We start from the raw sequence: 18,310 nt of genomic DNA on the forward strand, positions 1-18,310 counted from the left end.
AATAAATCAACTTTATATTCATTTCATTTCCTTTTAATCTTGATCTTTAGTCCCTTTAGTGTCCCAAAAGTCAATTTCGTAGCATTTTGCCTCTTGTTAGAAACTTCTTCATAGGTTTAACACATCTCTTTTGTAAATCCAAGGTAAGAAACTTATACACACCATTTTGATTATTAATGTTCTGTCCCCTTTAATTAAGATATCAGCCAGTTTCATTTGTAAATCCAATGTAACATTTTTCCATATCATTCTTGCAGCCTAACATTTTAAAATCCACTTTCAGAACATTTGAATTAGCCCTAGTTTGTTTTCTCCAGTAAAATCTGTTTCTCTTCTATATTATTTCTGAATCCATTTTTATAATGGCAGACAATTTTAAGAATTATAGTAGTTTGTGGTTTGTGTTTGTGGTTTGTGACTACATTGTTCCCAAATATCCTTGAATTATTTTAAGATCAGATTATTTTTTTGTTCCATTCTATGTTAATGTGTCACTTTTCCTTTAATTATAGTTTTAGTTCTTTCTGGCTCCCTCTAGTGTCCCACCTTCAAAGTCCCTCTTATAATTTTTCTCTTAATTTATTATTTATTATATTTTATCCTACCTTCATTACTTTACAAGTAATTCAAAACAGTAAATATACAGAACATAACACTCCTTTATTCTTCTCTTTTCTTCATAACAATAACTGTGTGAAGTGAGCTGGGCTGAGAGAGTCACTGGCCGAAAGTTACCCAGCTGGCTTTCAACACTAAGGTGGGACAAGAACTCACGAGTCTCCTAGCCTGGTGCCTTAACCAGTAGACCAATCTGGTTCTAAGCAACAATTTCCCATGGGAGGGTTTCTTACTATAAATTTCAAAATCTTGCCCCTTAATTCATTTAGAACTTTCCAAAATCAATGATTTAATCACCCTTGTTTATTCAAAAATAAGAATTTTAAAGTCCTTGCATGAAACTTTTTTCATCAAGTTTAGGAGAAAACTCACTTGCTTGCCTTTCTGAGAATTCTTAATATCAAAATAATGCATTAACAAGCAATTCTGAAAAATGTTTGGGAAAGAAAATATGCAAACCTAGTGTCTTTTTGAAGGCTCCAACAGAGCCTGCTGCTAGGACAGAGATGACTTTCCTTCAGCTCCCAAAGCTCTAAAACTGATCAAAGATTGCTATCTTGTTTCCTCGTGAAGAGCCATTGTATGGAGTCCTTATAGGCAATCCTGGTTCTCTTCATGCTCTGGAGAGGAATTTCAGGGAGAGATCCATTCACTGACTCTTCGTTCTATTGCAGTTATTGGCTTCGCTCTCACAGAGTGTTTTTAGTCTGCCATTGCTTCCCTGGAAGTCCCCAGGAAATATTAAAGAATGGTCAATTTTGGAGGCCTGTAAAAATTCACTGTGCTTAATCAACTCAGTGCTTACACTCAATCACTATACAATGTAGCTCATTTGAGGCATAAGTGATAAGCAAGGATCAAGATGGCTTCTATAATAACAAACACTGAGTTGCCTCTTTTATGAGGCTTTTCATATTTAGCCCTTTAAAATGGTTACTGTCAGAAGGGGGCTCTGAATTAGCACTTGGAAGGTGAAGATGAGATGGAAATACCGAAAAGATGTCAATTATGTGTGAATATTCTAATTAATTGTTTTAAAAATGAAGTTGTGTGTCTAGTTTACAAAATATAAATATGGGAATCTGTTTCTCTTTCATGTTTCCTTTTATTTTTTACACAGGATGGTGGTTTGATGCATGTGGACCCTCTAATCTAAATGGTCTATATTATCCACTGCGACAGAACACAAACAAATTTAAAGGGATTAAATGGTACTATTGGAAAGGAGCAGGCTATTCTCTAAAGGCCACAACTATGATGATTCGCCCAACAGATTTCTAAAAAAGGTCTGCACTTTTATGTTGGAAAATTATGTTGACATAATTTTAATATACTTTGACAATATGGATACACTATGACCATTTTTTCTGCCTGAACAACATGCATATGCATCCTATAGGAATCAATATTTCTACTCCTGATTTCAGTATTGCTGAATTTCATCACAGTTCAGTCATGTAAGAAGAAATAACCAAAGCAATAATGATTTTAAAAGAAGAATGTTAGAAGGATTCTGCAGGACCTTTAAGAACTTCATTTTCATGAACATTTATGAAGTTTGTGCGTAACTGGAACTGTGAAATATATCTAGATTATCTAAAATTTCTTCAGTCTTAAACATTACTTTATATCTTACAATTGAACTCTTAATTGCTATTTTAAAAAGAGCACTGCTTTGTAAACTATATTGTATCTTATTATTCATGCTGTTCCTTGTAATTATGTAAATATTTTGTAATTAATGCCTATATCCAGATTATTGCCTTTAGTAGTCACATATTCAAGGATATTTGGTAGCACATAGTATATTTAATAAGACTGTATAAAAATATTTCTATATTTTACATGTCTTTTCTTTAAAATCCAGTACAGAGTATATAACAGACCACTATTTTTGTATGTTGCATATCAGATATTTGTAATACCTTTGCAAGTTATAGAACTCTACATGTGAGTATAATGTATAAGAATATTGGACTGTTCTTGTTCTTCTGTTAAAATAATACATCCTAATAATAATTTCTCAGTATTTTGGACAGTTTAAAAGATCTGCTTCTATTTACTCTAGCTTAAAGGGAAGCTGCTAATTAAAAGTTTGAACATCTCTTGAGGAACATTGATTTGGGATTAGTTGACATACGTTCCCTGTGAACATTTTCCATTGCTTACACTTTGTTATATGACAATCAAATCATTATCATATTGTATGGTAAATTAAAAAGCAAAATACTTACAGGAGCTGCAGGGAAATCCACTGACAATTCAAATGGCTCTTCAGAAATCCAATAGCCATGTTCCAGAGACCACAAAACCTAAACAGTGATGGAACCACTGAGAATTAATAGCTCTATTCAAAATGTTTAAAGCAGCCAGTAGTAAGATGATTATTAACAGCAGAATAGTTAGTATATTCAAGCTTTGTTTCACACAGCCGAGATAACTATGCTTTAGCTATACACTGTGTACAGCATATTTTACTTTACTGAAACCTCATCCGAAGTTTAGCCCATAATAGAAACAGGCTTCCAAGTTTGTGGACTATGCTCAGCTTTAAAACATGTTTAAGGACATAATAATAGTGCATGGAATTTGAATATATTTGTATGCTTGGTTCAGTCAACAGACCTTAATCACACAGCTTTTTGGAAGCAAATTTGCTGCATGAAAGAAACAAGGAAATGTCTGTTCAAGGAAGTGCACAAGTGAACTATGTGAAGAAGTTGTAAATTTTTTTCTTCTTTATTAAAATTTCCTGCAGTAGCAAATTCATTAGTCTCAGAGCAGGATTCAATCAATAAAACAGCTTTTAGAATATATATAGGATCAGGTCATGAACTTGGCTCCAGAGGGTCGTACAACAGAACATCAAGCTTATTTGACAGTTTTGACTAGATGAACAGAAAATTCTTGAGGAAACTGAAAATCTTAACTTGTTAGTTGGTAAATCAACATGCATTAAACCACTGTTCCTGTGCCATCGGAGAAATTGATTAAAACCACAATCATGTACTCAATGGCAAGACTGTGAATACAAATGTTTTTCTTACATAGCCTACTCTATCTGCCCCAAAGTATTCCTTATGAGTGAATTAGAGGACTTTCCAAGTCTTTAATCAAAGTGGATACATCTAGGGAGATCTGATGGAAACCAGAAAATTCTCAGTGCATAGGTTTAAGTGCCGCCCACTTTTCTCACAATTTCTTTAGACGGTTGCCAACATTTATAACTGCTTGGCATAAGATTAATTAGTTCCGGAAATTGCTAATATGCTACAAAATAGTTCCTTCACAAAGCACAGTTGAAATATATATGTCTCAAGAACAGTATTTCTTGTGTGAGTCTTTGTTAATAAGTTCCAGATTCTCCACTCCCAAATCCATTCCTCAGTGCTAAACGGTACATATGCAAAATAAGAGAAACAATTAATCTGTTCATCATTTGATCAGTGGTGAACAGCTGGTATGTTCAAAACAGTGATTTAATGTGCCCAGTGCCGGAAGGAACATTACAAAGAGACTATAACAAAAGATCAAAACAAATGCAGTTTAAAATCAGTCAATGACTTTTTCCACAGGAACAAAATGACATCCTCTGTGGTTATCTACTTAAATGTGCCATTTCCTCTACCAGCCCCTCTTTAAAAAAATATAAAGGGTGAGTGTCCTCTTTCATAGTTTTCACCTGTAAAAATATTTAATACTCTTATTATCTGAAGCAAAACATTGTCAAACACTTGCTGAATCTCCTTATATTTTGCATCAAATCATGCTGGAATGAATGGCCCAGAAGCATTAAATATTGGATAAGAAACTGAAATATTCTGCATATAAACTTGGTATGGTGAACTATCTGTTTATTTAGAGATATAAACATATTCCTTAATTGCAGTACATCAGATGAAAAGGTGTTTATAACATCTAAACAGAATTCTAAGAGATAACTTTAAAAAACACTCTTAAGTTCTTTCCTCCATCGTGTTTTGGGGCTAGCTGCCAGGAAAAATCAAGGCAATAGTTTCCCTCTCACCTTAGCTCTAATAGACATTATATAACTTATTGGAATAGATAGACACCCCCCCCCCCAGCTTTAACACAACATCTCTGGGACCTCTCCATTCTACCTGAAATTAAGGTTCATCCTTACATCTCTAATATCTTATAGCATGACTTCTCCAAATACTACACATTTTTATTTCAGAAGTTGTCAGGTCTGTATCTTGACTTTGGATCATGTGCCTCTAGGCATTCAAGTCAGTATGGATATCAATAATAAGAAACCAGTTATTCAGTTTACAGGTAATACAAATCAAATCGGTAAGGCAGCATTGAATAGGTTAAACACCTATATAGTCCACCTCTTCAAAAAAAAAAAAAAAAACAGCAACAGAAAAGTTGCAGTTTAAAAATTATGTTAATATACAATAATAGTGTAATAAGTTGTATTTACAATCCTGGTTCAGAAGCATCTGAATGGAGATAATTTCTTTGAATATGGTTATAGAAAATACAATCCATCTGTGACACAAATCCCTTGGTATTAAAGGCCTTCCTGTTTCTGCAGCTGCACTTGATTTCTCTCCAGTCTGGGAAAGTGGGATATTACAGCATTCTTTGAAAATCAATATGTATACTTTGAATGCAAGGTTATCATTCATTTGAATGCCTGTGTTATTGTCTTGTTTCAGTAGATATTTTGTAGCAGGAAGGCTAAATCTCATAAATACATTTCTTTACAGTCAGAAGAGGGATTTTCAATGATCATACACAAAGTTGAAAGTATAAACAAAGAAGGCATCCAGTTGTACATTTTAATAGCCTCCAATTTATCTGTACATTAATAATCCAAGGAACAGGTAAGATCCAGGAAAATGTAAGCCAGCCTTTTATTTTTGTCAGAGAGGTTTTCTTATTTCCTCATATTTCTTGTACCTCCAGTATACTTTGGTCTGAGAGGGGGAGAACAGAAGAGCTTGAAGGATCTGTTTAGAAAAAAATCTGGATTTTAGCATTTTAACTGCAAAATTATTTTAGTGTAGAGTTTTCTCTAACATGATTTATAAATTACCAACATTCAGAATTTTATATATAAACTACACTGGGCAACCTGCAGTCTCAAGTTTAGAGCTGACACCAGGAACTTTTTAGATATTTGGGGCCTCTTCTCTCCATGACTGATGACAATTATAGCATAGTTTTTCATTCTTGTGAGTCCATGAATATGAATTTGGATGTCTTGGTCCCACCTACAAGTATTCATATGGCCAAATTCTCTTTGTAAGCCTCCACCATCCACAGAATGTAAAACATGACCAAACTATTACACATTTCTGTTTTTTAAAAAGGTAGGAATGATATTGTGCACATTTATATGCTTATTATTTTGCTGTAAAAATTAATACTTAATAAATTTAAGCAACCTTAACACGAACTTTAATAGTTCACACTGTGTATCTTATGTATTCATTTACCATAAATGTCACCAGATAATGATATTTTAATGAAAAAAGTCTATTAGTAGTCATCTGTCTTACTTACCCAATCATAACAGACAATCCAGCAGCCTCGAGCAATTCCCATAAGTATATTTAAAGTCCGACGGGGGCTCCCTGCAATTACATGACTTGTATTTTTGCATACTTCATCAGAAGTCAGAAAACCACCCAGCTTTTTCAGCACCTGCAGAGTTATTTTCTGCATTCTTTAAGAAAAAACAGAAAGCAGGCCTTAATAACTTATACTTCTACAGAAACGATTTATAGTTACAATATAAGCATTATTATAAGAGGTATATCTAAAACATAAAAATGACCAAAAGATGTTTATTTTGGACCTACTTTATTGAAAGTAGTCTGACTTCAGCAACGAGCTATTTCTAGCTGTAAAATGGAGTTTGGGACAGCCCTATTTGATGTTGAGATATTTCCAATGAGGTTGGAACAGATGTTTCAGGAGTCAGAATGTTCCTATCGTTGAATGTTATGCACATATTTAGGGGTTCATGGTAATTTATCACCTTCAAGCTAAACTTATATCCCTTTGAAAATGAATCAAATCTGAAATTGGTACAGAATCTAGCAGCCTATCTATTATCAGATAAGAATTAGAAGACACTAATCTTCTGAATGCTACACTGTTTTTTGATAAAATTCTGGATCAAATTCAAAGTCCTACTTTTAAACCAGATGGCTTGACTCCCATGTATCTCCAAGTAGAAGCATCTTATCCATTATAAGAAGTACACAGTTCTTATCTATTCATCCCAGGAAAGAATGTTTAAGAAGCCAATTTTCATGAAGTATATTGTGGTAGTGGTGCTCGTGATAAATATTTTTCTCTGGAGGGAATAGTACTCTCCACTGGTTCAGTTGGCTTCCATTTTGCTCCCATGGGAAACCCATAAAATTGTATTGAGAGAACATGTGGATTTGATGGTGACTACTGGGAGAGGACAGCAGGATCTGTTGTGCTGTTATTAATTTGATATTTGAATTAGTTTAAAAAATCTCTGAATTTCATTTATATAAATAAGCTGTCTTATTCCATACTACAATTTGAAGAAGTTAATAAGGAACAGCACAGTGAGTACTGTTATAAGCATGAATTCTTTCATCATACAAGCAAACAAGATTGTAAAAAACTTGTTTCCTATCTCTATCCTAACAAAATCCATAGAAGTATACTTTTGCTATAGTCCCATCTAAAGTAGTTTTACTCATTTCTCTTACATAAAAATGATTTTAAGCAATTAAAATATGTGTTTTAAGACACTTAGAAAATTTATACTATATATCCAAAGCTAATTTGAATCCTAGGGATTGAAGTCTTTGTATGTCTATATTTTTCCTGATTGTAGCATATAAATATGAGCTATTAATGGAAGTGTTATTTCCCAAATGTTGCCATAGGCCTGCATTAGAGGCCAGATTGGCTCAGATTTTAGGAAGTTGAAATCCAAACATTGGGGGATACTAGACAAAGGCAGTTTTATGAACGAGAAAGATATGAAATACATGTACATAGAAGCATAATCACAATACCTGGTACTTACTCAGGAGACATGCTTGTCATGACTAATGTTCTCAAAGGCTAAAGATTTAAAGAAGGAAAAATAAATCAACATATTTGTTTTTCCTTAACGATGTCCAATTCTGATTAATATCTAAATCATAGAAAGATTAAAGCTTTTTCATAGATCTCAATATTTAGGAAGAAAACTGTAGTTTGTCATAAACACACCCACATGAAGGAGCCCTGTACATATGTAGGGTATCTTCATGTATGGAATTCCTGAGTAATTCTCAGTTCCCTGCTGCAAAGTTAGAGAGGGTACCACTGTACATCTCAGTGCTAAACATGAGAAACTAGCACACTTCTATGATCCTTGAACATATTTTTTCAATATTTTTAAACATTTAGTGTGGAAAAAAGAATGCTGTGAAAACAATGAAGATGGTAGGGTCACTTGAGCAAAAGACTATTCCTAGAAAACAGCTTTGATGGTTTAGTACTTTTCATCTATAGCTACTTCAGATAATTCAACATGAGGTTGCCAGTATTGTACTTTAACTGCAAATATTTGTCTTCATGATTTACCCATTCTAATTGAATATTCTAAATGCATCAAATAGAATTGGCTTTCTGAAATTTGTAAAGATCTTTCCCTGTACGTGAAGCTCATTTATTTTATTGTAAAATGATGTGCTGCATCTTCAGTATCTAGACTGCTGAAAAGCTATACAGAACAATTCAGCACATGCAAACTATAGACATGACATATCTTCAATGATAACAGCAATTCTTCCAATTACTCATAAACAATATAATGTTCTACCTAAAAACATTGCTTAGATTTTGACCATGTGGAATGGTCTGTATGGTAAATAAACAGACCAATTGGTTGAGGTTGAAAATAAATCCAAATACTAGAAGATGAAATGTCTTGTGACACTTCTTAAAAACTTGTTGCTGCTCATCGGAGTTTAATGAATTTTTGTTTCCATGAATTAGAAAGAGGAGTGAGTGGATGGGTGAAAAGACAATTTAGTTGAAAATCCTCCTGCTATTAAATCAGGTGGCTGATGATGGCTCTGAACATTCCAATACTTGAGTTAAAAGAAAAATAAAATGATTATAAAGTAAAGGATACATATGGCACTCTGTTCTGTCAAATCAAATGTTGGTTTTACGAATATATTCAGAAAACTTCAATTCTAAAAATATGTAATAAAATGCTGTAGAGTTCAGTTAGCTTGTCCAGTCAATCCTGTTTTCCCTCTGGGTAGATTAGCTATTCAGTGGCTTGTTATGATTTTGTGTCCACTAAAGATTAGATTTTGTGGTCTCCCCTTAGTTCTGCAGATTGTAAGGTTCCCCAGACCTGACACACAAAACATCACTGAACATGGGAAAAAGAAGAAACAGTTTGTTCTACTGGTCTTACAGCCATGATATACCAACTCACCTTTTCAATTCTCCTAGTAATCTTTAATTTCCTATCAGGCTCATTCGTATGGTTCCCCAAAGATTTACAAGCAGTGTTTTTAGCATCACTCGTTGAAAATTTGGCATTATCTAAAAACCAGATCCATTCAGAGTTAATCCTAATCCATACTATGAAAAATGTAAATGCTGTTAATGTATTAGCACAATTGTAGCCTTGCATTGTTCCTGTATACTTTTCATGATCAGGTACAGTTCTTTGATTTTTGTGTTTTTTTCTACATTGTATGGCTTCTCTAAGAGTAATTGCAGTTCTAAGTAAACATTTTAAAAATCATTTTAGGTATGTAATATCTTTCAAAAACTCACCTTTCATATTGATTTTTTGCAGGTCCTAATTTGAATTTTAAAAATGAATATTTCCTTTTATTTATCTTTATGCCAGGCAAACCAGCAGTTTCCCAGATTACACCAAGATTTCTCTTACAGCCTATTGCATCTTCATAACTTTTCATGGCAGAACTTTATTAGATTTTCATTCTGCAACTTTATTATTACTAGAAGCAAACTCCCTTTAAAATGAAAACAGCAGTGAAGGAAAAAATATTTTAAAGTTGAAATGTTTAAGTTCAAAACCATTATTTAGATCTTTCTCGAAATGTTTCTGTTCAGTTCAAACTAAATCAGTTCAAATCAACCTCTTATAGTTCAGAATATTTCCAAATTGTTGGAACAGCTTCACAACCCAAAACTGAAACGGCTATATACCTAAAAAAAAATAAATAAATCTAATTTCGTATACTTCGCATGTATTATTTGAATTCTAAGATGTCTGCTCTTAAATTCAGCTTTAGTTATAACTGCATTCATACCTGGTTGCTCACTATCTTCAGGCCATTATTTCCACCAACTAACAGATGAAATATAATTAATACAACATGTAACATAACAGAAGCCTGAGCTTTATGGAATATATAACGAAGTCTTTGGCTGGATGGGAAAAACTGCTGTGAACATCAAATTTCCTGATATAAGATCTCTTGGCACAAAAACAGGAGGTATGTGCTCTAATATACCATGAAGTAAGAAACGTCACTATTCTAGCCATACTGTAGATATTTTATGAACATATCTGTACAATTGTAAATACCTATTCATGCCATTCTCTGAACAACTTTTCTTTTGCCCAAAATCTATTAAGTACTTCTGTAACTATCTTTTTAGGTTTGCAGGCAAATAGGAGAGGAAAAAAAAATAGCAGGGGGAAAAAGTTATATTGTACATGGATATTCTAAGATTAGGATGGTATAAATGAAGGGATCACAGCCAGTGAAAACAGTATCAGTAGTATGGCATTTTCTAGGCATGATTTGGCCATGTTAACTTTTAAGGGTCTATTTTGGAATTGTTTTCCCAAACTTCAATGCATGCTGACTTTTAATACAAATATAAGCAAGCTTCAAACGCTGAGATATACTTCACCTTTACAAGAAATCTTTTATATAAAAACATAGTTGTTCATAAAGACTAAGCTGCATCTGGGAATTGGCGTTCTTCAAATTCTAGCCAGTATTTGACATATAACATTATGCCAAAAAGGAAATGCATTATTAATCCTTCTATGGGACTTAGGCGTTTATAATATAAGAAAACATGGAAAAGCATGTCTCCAACACTCATCACTATAAAATTTGCAGGTAAGTCTCTTACAATCAACCCTAGTAATGGTAACTATAGCTAATGAGGACATTTAATTCTCACATAATCTTGTGAACTGATACTAGGGCAATGATGACAAATAAGTGAAGTGATTTAAAGTCTTACTATTGCCATTCAAAAAGACGAGTAGATTAGAAATGAAAAACCTAGATTCCAGCAGGCCCACAAATCATGTACAGATGTACATATTCAGTTCTAGTTTGAATTTGATATTGCATTGACTAAAAAAGTACATGCTCAGCAAATAATGCTGCTTGTAGAGTAATTAAAATGGCATATCATAAAAACAGCAACACTTCTTTCCCAATACCTGAAACATTTTTTTAAAATATCGAGAGCTGTCCAGGAAAACAAATCTATAACATAATTGGAACTGAAAGTTTGGCTTCAAAGATTATATCACTCATTGCCCTGGATTTGGTAGAAAAGACACCATGTATATACTCTTATAGTACAATAATGCACAGTTCAGATAAAGACATTTCCCATCTATACTTTTATTAATTCAAAATATCTAGGTAGCAATACACTATATAGAAAATAAATCACATTTTATATCCAAGTAGATAAATATTTGTAAGAAATTTATAAATGAGTTATTGGTGCTCCTGGTAAGGAAAGAATTTATATTTTGTGTCAGGCTGAATATTAACCCATGTATTAACCATTATGCAAAAAATAGTTCAGAAGAATTGTTTTACAGTTTGCACAAGACAGCACCTGTCCGCTACTTATAACAGAGCTACAGTATCTCCCCCGCTCCGATTTCCATGTAGCCTAAAAGATGTGGCTGTTTTAACAACTGAAAACATATACTATACTTGTGAGAGGTCTGAATTTCCTAATTTTGTTTGAAACATAAGCAGAAGTAATCTATCTTACATACGAAAGAGATTCAGTACAGTCATAATCTGTATATTAGATCAAGTATTAAATGTAAAGAATGGAGCTCCTGCCACTCCTGGTTCTGTGTATACAGTCCAATATAAAATGTTAGGTGCCCACAATTCTTCTAGAATGATATGTGAGGAGAGCCTGAGGTCAGTGTTTATTACATTAAACTAAGAAAATGCACCTAAAACAAACACTACAATCTTCAATGATTATTGGTTCGTATGCTGACCAGAATTAACATATTAATTTCATAACTGAAGCTTACAGTCAATGTACCTTATAGCACTAGATTGCCGTTAATAGATGAAACAACCAAGTTTTAATTTCCACATGTAAACCAGATTTTAATTCAGACTGACCCTTGATTTTAGATGTAATTACAACCTAGCTAACTGAAGACTCATATAATCCAATCTGTACTTATTGGATCTAAGTCAAGATCCTGAGTTTAATTTTGATTGAATAAACATGCACAGAATTAGACTATAACATTACAAACTGTCCTGGTTTAGTTATGTGGAAACACATTATAGTACACTAAATTTTACAGTCCATGGAACACTGAGCAATCAAGTGCATATGCACAGTGAAGAGCTTTCTCTTTTAAAGGAATATTACCAAGTAGATGTATATGATATCAATTTCAGCAGAATTTTCACCAGACTCCAAAAATCCGCCTGAAAGCTGACGTTGCAAATTTAATTATTAAAAGCTTCATATCTCTTAAAGGTTGTATCTGTAATGAATTCTCAAAAAACAGAATGCTATAGAATAAAGCTATCATTTTATAACAGAGAACCTACTTTACCAGTTAATTCCTGCAGAAAAACAAGAACACTCAAAATGTAATTATATTTTAAAACTGAATCAAAAGAATACAGTAATTCTTTTCAGTAGACAAAGCCTTCATATATTTTTTATTGAAAACTATATAAAACGTAGTTATTTCACTTTCTGAAGATCAAATTAGGCTTCTCCATGTTTTGTGCTTTATACATCTATACATACACATCTTTCTTGAAATTAAGGCACTGTATTCACAGACCATTATTTCAGATGCATCAGCAAAAGGACATTCAGTTATATTTAGGAAGCCAAATATTAGTTATTTTCATAATTCATTTAACATCTGTTAAAAAAACTCAAACATTAAATCTGTAATTCTCGTACGTAACCTCTTTCTAGCATTTTATAAGTAGATTTTATACAATGAACCTTTTAAATATGTATTTTAGAGAACAATGTATGTTTTCTAGACAGCAGCATTAATATTGTACAAAATCACATCATCAGATATGCTTTCCAGTAATGAAAACCTCAGAGTCTATAGATATATTAAGTCTATACTGTCTTTGTTTCAATTATTTTCAGGAATGAAATAACAATCTTCATAAACGTCCAGTGTAGTCTTTTTAGACATTCTTAGGTAAGATTTTAAGGATTTAAAATTAGAATTTCTAAGTTTTATTTGTTCAGCAAAATGTCCACAAAACTTAAATATAGTCTTTATATAAAGTGTCCTTCCTTTAGAGCTGTAAATTTTCAAACTGTATAATTTTTTGGAATTTCTGCTTAATAACTTCCTGGTTACAGTAAAATGATTTTGCTATACTGATTTTGAATAGGCAATTCAAAATTCTTAACACTGCTAAAAACTGTGGCTACACAGGGAACCAACATGAAATTATATGGATGGAATACGAAGTATTCAATAATATTCTATCATCAGACACATATAACAATTTTTCATTACTTTTTCCTTCTGTATATTTGAATTTTATCTTTATTTTTTTAAAAACATATTTAGAAAAATATTCTTTACATAGAATATTTCTTTAAATATTTTTATGCATAGACTATTTCCTTTTTCTAAATGAGATTCTAAAAATACCTCTGCGCTCAATTATATTTTAGAGTGAAGGTTTTCAGACATTTAAAATAATTCTGGATGTTATTTTGCTGGACAATTATCTTTCAATAACAACTTACCAGCTGTAGAACTGGTTGTGATCTGTTCCTGAATGTTGGAATTTAAAAAACAGTCTGAAGTTTCTACGTTTCCATTTTCAGTATTTGATGTACAATTTACACCTGTGTTTCTCCTTTGAAGAAATGTAGATAGCCTGGGCTCATTTACTGCATCCTCAGTAATCTCAGTCACTCTTTTCCTCTTTCTGTTGTAACTTGTACTTACTGGACTAGAACTTTGCAACATACCTTCTAGTTTGCTTCTGGGAGAATTATACTTAATTTCCTTGTCATTCTGTAACTTTTGCTGACATGTAAGGCTAGCTCTTATTTTATTTTTAATAAGGTTAGATGAAAAACAATCTTCAAAAGAAGAATCTTGATCTTTAGTAGACTTAATTGGAGTAAGCAATGCAAGTAAGAAATCATTCTGAGGTTCTTTATCATGTGATATAGATGCCTTCAGTCTAAGGCTTGATTTCCTTCTATATTTTCGTTGTTTGCAAAGAGAAGAATCTTTAGTTGTTACTGGAGTATTGATTAGATCAACTGAAGGAAAGTCATTGCCAGAACTACTGTTATTTTCAGTAAGTTCACAATGGACTATATTTTCAACAGAAACTGTATGGTCCACATTTTTCACTTGAGGAAGGGGATTATCAGCAATGCCTAAAAACCAGTCAATACCATCTCTGCATTCTGGAGTAGTAGACATATCAATTAGTGACTTTTTGACAACGAAATCACATCCTTTGTTAGGTAGGATTGAATTAGTGTATAAATCTTTACCACTCAATTGCTTTAGGCCTTTGTATTGCGAGTCACTTGGGGAACCAGAAGAGGTATATAATTCAGCTCTGGAAACATCCATCACAGTTTCAGTACTAGCTAAACAGTTGCTTGATTTCTTTCCAAGGTTCTTGGTTTCGGGACTTCCAACCAAATTGGCAAAACTTGAATTTAAAAGGTGATTACTCTCAAGATCTATAATCAGAAACAGTTTGTTATTGAAAAGCACATCTTATTTTTAAAGAAAGTTAATATGAATTAAAAAAAATAAAACAGAGTAAGATAAAACATTTGAAATGGATTACCAGCAAAGAGAAGGGAAATGGCTATGCCTACATACAGGTACATGTGGACAGAACATCCCCTGAAACACCTCTACAGCTTCCAAAGATACCATTGCTTCACTGGTTTAAAGAGGGATTCTTTAATCACTCTAGCATACTTTGTGAATGCCTTTTGCAAATATTTTGTCAGTAAAAATATGTCACATTTGATGCTATTTGTCCAAACACCAAATTTGTTCTTCCATAATACTTTGGATAATCTCAAGTGGAAATTAAGGGACTCATTTCTGTGGAGCATTAGTGGGTGAATGTTACATTATTGTATGTTCATTGTTCATTGTTTTTCTACAAAAAAATAAGATATCTATGTAACCAAAGCAGTGTATTTTTCTTTGAAATAAGCCTAATTAGGCTTGAATTATTTTTGTTTGAAAATCAAATGTATATATATTTAACTAAAGACAAGGGATAATGACAAGGGATGATACCAGGGAGTTCAGGCATAATGAATTGAACAATTTATGTAATTGTATCAATATTACAATAATTTATGCAATTGTTTTTTTTTAAAATGGGACAGCTGTAACTCCTCCCCAAAATGCCTGCTGAATGGTAGGAACTTTTCTTTTTCCATCCAACGATTTGTTGATTTTACTATCAAAGCCGGTTCTTTGGCAGTGCTGCTCCCTGGATTCGATGGGTTTTAACTCCACTTTATGAAGTTTTTGTTTCAATTTTGCTTTCTTTTTAAAAAAAAACTTGACCAGCTGGTTGAATGCCAAATCATTTTCATCCCGTTGGACTTCATTTGTTCTTTTGCTTCCCTTTTCTCTTTGTTGTTGAATAGCTTTTGCGTTTCCATAAGGAAAACATGGTGTGTTCCTGAGTAGTGAAACTGCTTTTATTTGATTTACATCTACATTGGATTCTCACTACATGGTTTCTTCTTTGTTTCTTTTTCTATTTATTCACTTTGAAGAAATATTACTCAATGCTTGTGCTCTCTTATCTATGGTTGTTAAATTAGAGAGCAACAATGTATCAGATTATAGATAAGTAAATGTGGCTAACATCTGAAAAAAGACCATTTGGTAACATGCAATCCCTATTTGATTTTTTTTTTAAAGTTTGATGAAATGATAATGACTGTGAAAAATATTCAGATACATGTAGCTCTAGATAAATTACTCACAAAAGGAATGTGATCTGAAAGCAGCTGTTTTGGTGGAAAGAAATATGGTTTTTACAGACTTACTGTGTTTCTCATATAATAAGGCCGGGTCTTTTTTTTTTTTTTGAGTACCGAAAAAACGGCTAGGCTGCCTTTTCGGGGGTGACAATTCCCCCCCTTGCATCTTCGGGTGGGCGGGTGGCGACGGCTTGGATGTTGACCTTGGCGTTGGTGGGGCACTTCGTATCGGGAGACCTTCCGCCACCGTTGCTTTCCCTTCTCCCTGTGCCGCTGCGGCATTTGGAGCATCGCCGTGGCATCTGGCGCAGCCACGTGGGGCCAGCCAGGGCTCCTCCCTGCAACTGGAGCCTGGCGGAGACACTTGGCTTCAGGAGCTCCTGTCGCCGCCTTCCCGGGCATCGTTCAAAGGCAAAGCCCATTCTTTTAAAAACGATGCCCTACTATGACAAAGCCTCCCCTGCTCAATAGGGAAGCCCAACCCCACGTGGGGAGGCGAATCTCCTGGGGCCGCAGCGCAGGATTGGCCCACCCTGGGAGAGGTGCCCAGCTGCCATCCCTGCCTGGCGCCAGGCAGAGCATGAAGAGCTTCGCCTGGGGCGCCCAGTGCAGCTGACAGGCGAGCCCTCCTGCCCGGCGGCGGAGCTCTGGCCAAGGCAGCGAGCGCCTCCCCACCAGGCCCTCCGCTCATCCTGCCAGGGCCGCGCCAGAGCTGGGCGGGCTGGAAGAGCCGAGAAAGCAAACCGCACCTGTGTGCCCGCCTGCCAAGTGAAAGAACCGGGCCGACCTGAGCTTGGCTTCCCAAGTCCCTCCAGCCCGACCCCAAAGGGGCCACTGGGAGAGGCCGCCTGAGGTAGTGATAGCACTCACCCGTCTGCAGACGGGGAGGCGAGGCGACGGCAGCGCTGCTTCCCTGGCCGGCGGGTCTGGTGGAAAGAGCCCAAAGCCACCCGTCCTTTTCACCCCTCGCCCAGCCCGTCCCCACGCAGGTCCAAACGCGCCGGCAGCTCCAAACGCTGCAGCAGCACAGGCATAGTCGCTCACTCAGCGGGGCTCAGCTCAGAGGACACGGCACGGGCTGTCACCTCGCCTGTCCATGGACAGGTGGGCACTATCGCTGCCTTGGGCGGCCTCTCCCAGTGGAAGGAAAAGCAACAGTGGCGGAAGGTCTACTGATACAAAGTGCCCTACCAATGCCAAGGTCAATGCAGGCAGCACCATACCCAGGTGTGCAGCAAAAGTACTTGGCAACAGTTAGGGAGGTTGGTGGCAAGGCATGGCTACCCGTGGGGTGCTCCTAACGGCAAGCCACCCACCCTTCCCATTTCGCATGTTTTAAAATAGGCCTTAATTTGGGGGGGGAGGGGCTTAATTTCATTTTATGCCTATAAAACATGCTGGGACTTCCTATTGGGGGAGGCCGTATTGTTGGAGAAACATGGTAGAACAATTGAGTCAATTGCACATGCCTCCCTGAAGTTCAAGCCTGCATTTTTAGCAGAAACTTGACCGAGTGGAGAAGTGATAAATTGGTTTTCCCTATGAAGTTGGAGTTTGGAGACACATTTCACTGGAAAACAATTTCATTTTCTACAAGTTGATTACAACAACAGTTTGTTAACAAGTTTTGAAACTTTAATCTTGCCCTTTTCTATTATTGTTCTTGTTAGCTATTTTGTCATTAATAGAGTATATAGATCATAGGTTAATAAACTGCAAATAGATTTAGCAGTTTTAAAAAAGTGGTCTGTTTCACAAGAGGTGGGAAACTAATGTTGTAATATATTAATCAGTATTCAATTAGAGGGGATAATATGTGTATATGTGTTAGGTTTTTTTATACAGTTTCTAAATGCTGTCCTTTGTGTTTTTCTTTGTTTTTTTTTAATTTTGGGGGGAGTTTTGTATTTAATTTTTTTTGAATAAAATAAAAATAGAACCACAACAAATTATAAATAAAAAATGGGACAGTTCCACCAATTGTTTTCTTGTTTACATGACCCCATACTAAATTTACTAATACTAAGATTCATTATCTGGATCAGAGTAAAGTTCCATTTTCAAGTAATCTTGGGTTGTGATTGCCTCTGATTACATGTTAATGTATTAATGAGACAAAGAATTATTAAGGGCTTTGAAATTGGCTCATGCATATACCATAACTAATTTGTTTAGGTTCATGCATACAAATAGTGGTGACTTCAGAACAGAAACTTCAATTTTCCTTCCTTTAACCTTGAAGACAGGAAAAAAAGGAACCTGAAAAACCTAATAAGTATTTGCCAATCACTAAACTATGCATATTGTATAGAAAAGAATATCAGCTTAGTTATTACACTGCTGCAAATTGTTCTTTCATTAAATTTGGATTTTTTCCTTGGTATTTTGATATTTTAAAATCATTCTGTTT

The 18,310-nt window shown here is 34.7% G+C and overlaps 2 protein-coding genes across 5 annotated transcripts in view; one reads left to right on the top strand and one right to left on the bottom strand.

Moving 5' to 3' along the window:
* ANGPT2 (angiopoietin 2) overlaps positions 1 to 6,052 on the top strand; it is a 51,474-nt gene extending 45,422 nt beyond the window's left edge. For both annotated transcript variants that reach the window (XM_026695213.2, XM_087916388.1), the window contains one exon: positions 1,739 to 6,052. In XM_026695213.2, the coding sequence (XP_026550998.1) occupies positions 1,739 to 1,899 (161 nt within the window). In that variant the 3' untranslated portion in view covers positions 1,900 to 6,052. The remainder of the gene's footprint in view (positions 1 to 1,738) is intronic.
* The window catches only part of MCPH1 (microcephalin 1), a 114,379-nt gene that overhangs the window by 82,280 nt on the left and 13,789 nt on the right, over positions 1 to 18,310 (bottom strand). For 2 of the 3 annotated variants that reach the window (XM_087916371.1, XM_026695212.2), the window contains 5 exons: positions 13,660 to 14,622; positions 9,080 to 9,189; positions 7,667 to 7,704; positions 6,154 to 6,316; positions 2,853 to 2,930 (listed from right to left, as the gene is read on the bottom strand). In XM_087916371.1, coding sequence (XP_087772497.1) covers positions 2,853 to 2,930; positions 6,154 to 6,316; positions 7,667 to 7,704; positions 9,080 to 9,189; positions 13,660 to 14,622 — 1,352 coding nt within the window. Of the gene's footprint in view, positions 1 to 2,852; positions 2,931 to 4,709; positions 5,598 to 6,153; positions 6,317 to 7,666; positions 7,705 to 9,079; positions 9,190 to 13,659; positions 14,623 to 18,310 lie in introns of those variants that run through there. The other variant, XM_087916375.1, reaches the window with a different exon arrangement.

The sequence above is a fragment of the Pseudonaja textilis genome, chromosome 1, assembly GCF_049901715.1.
Source record: "Pseudonaja textilis isolate UNSWEBS1 chromosome 1, rPseTex1.2, whole genome shotgun sequence".
NCBI classification, from domain to species: Eukaryota; Metazoa; Chordata; class Lepidosauria; order Squamata; family Elapidae; genus Pseudonaja; species Pseudonaja textilis.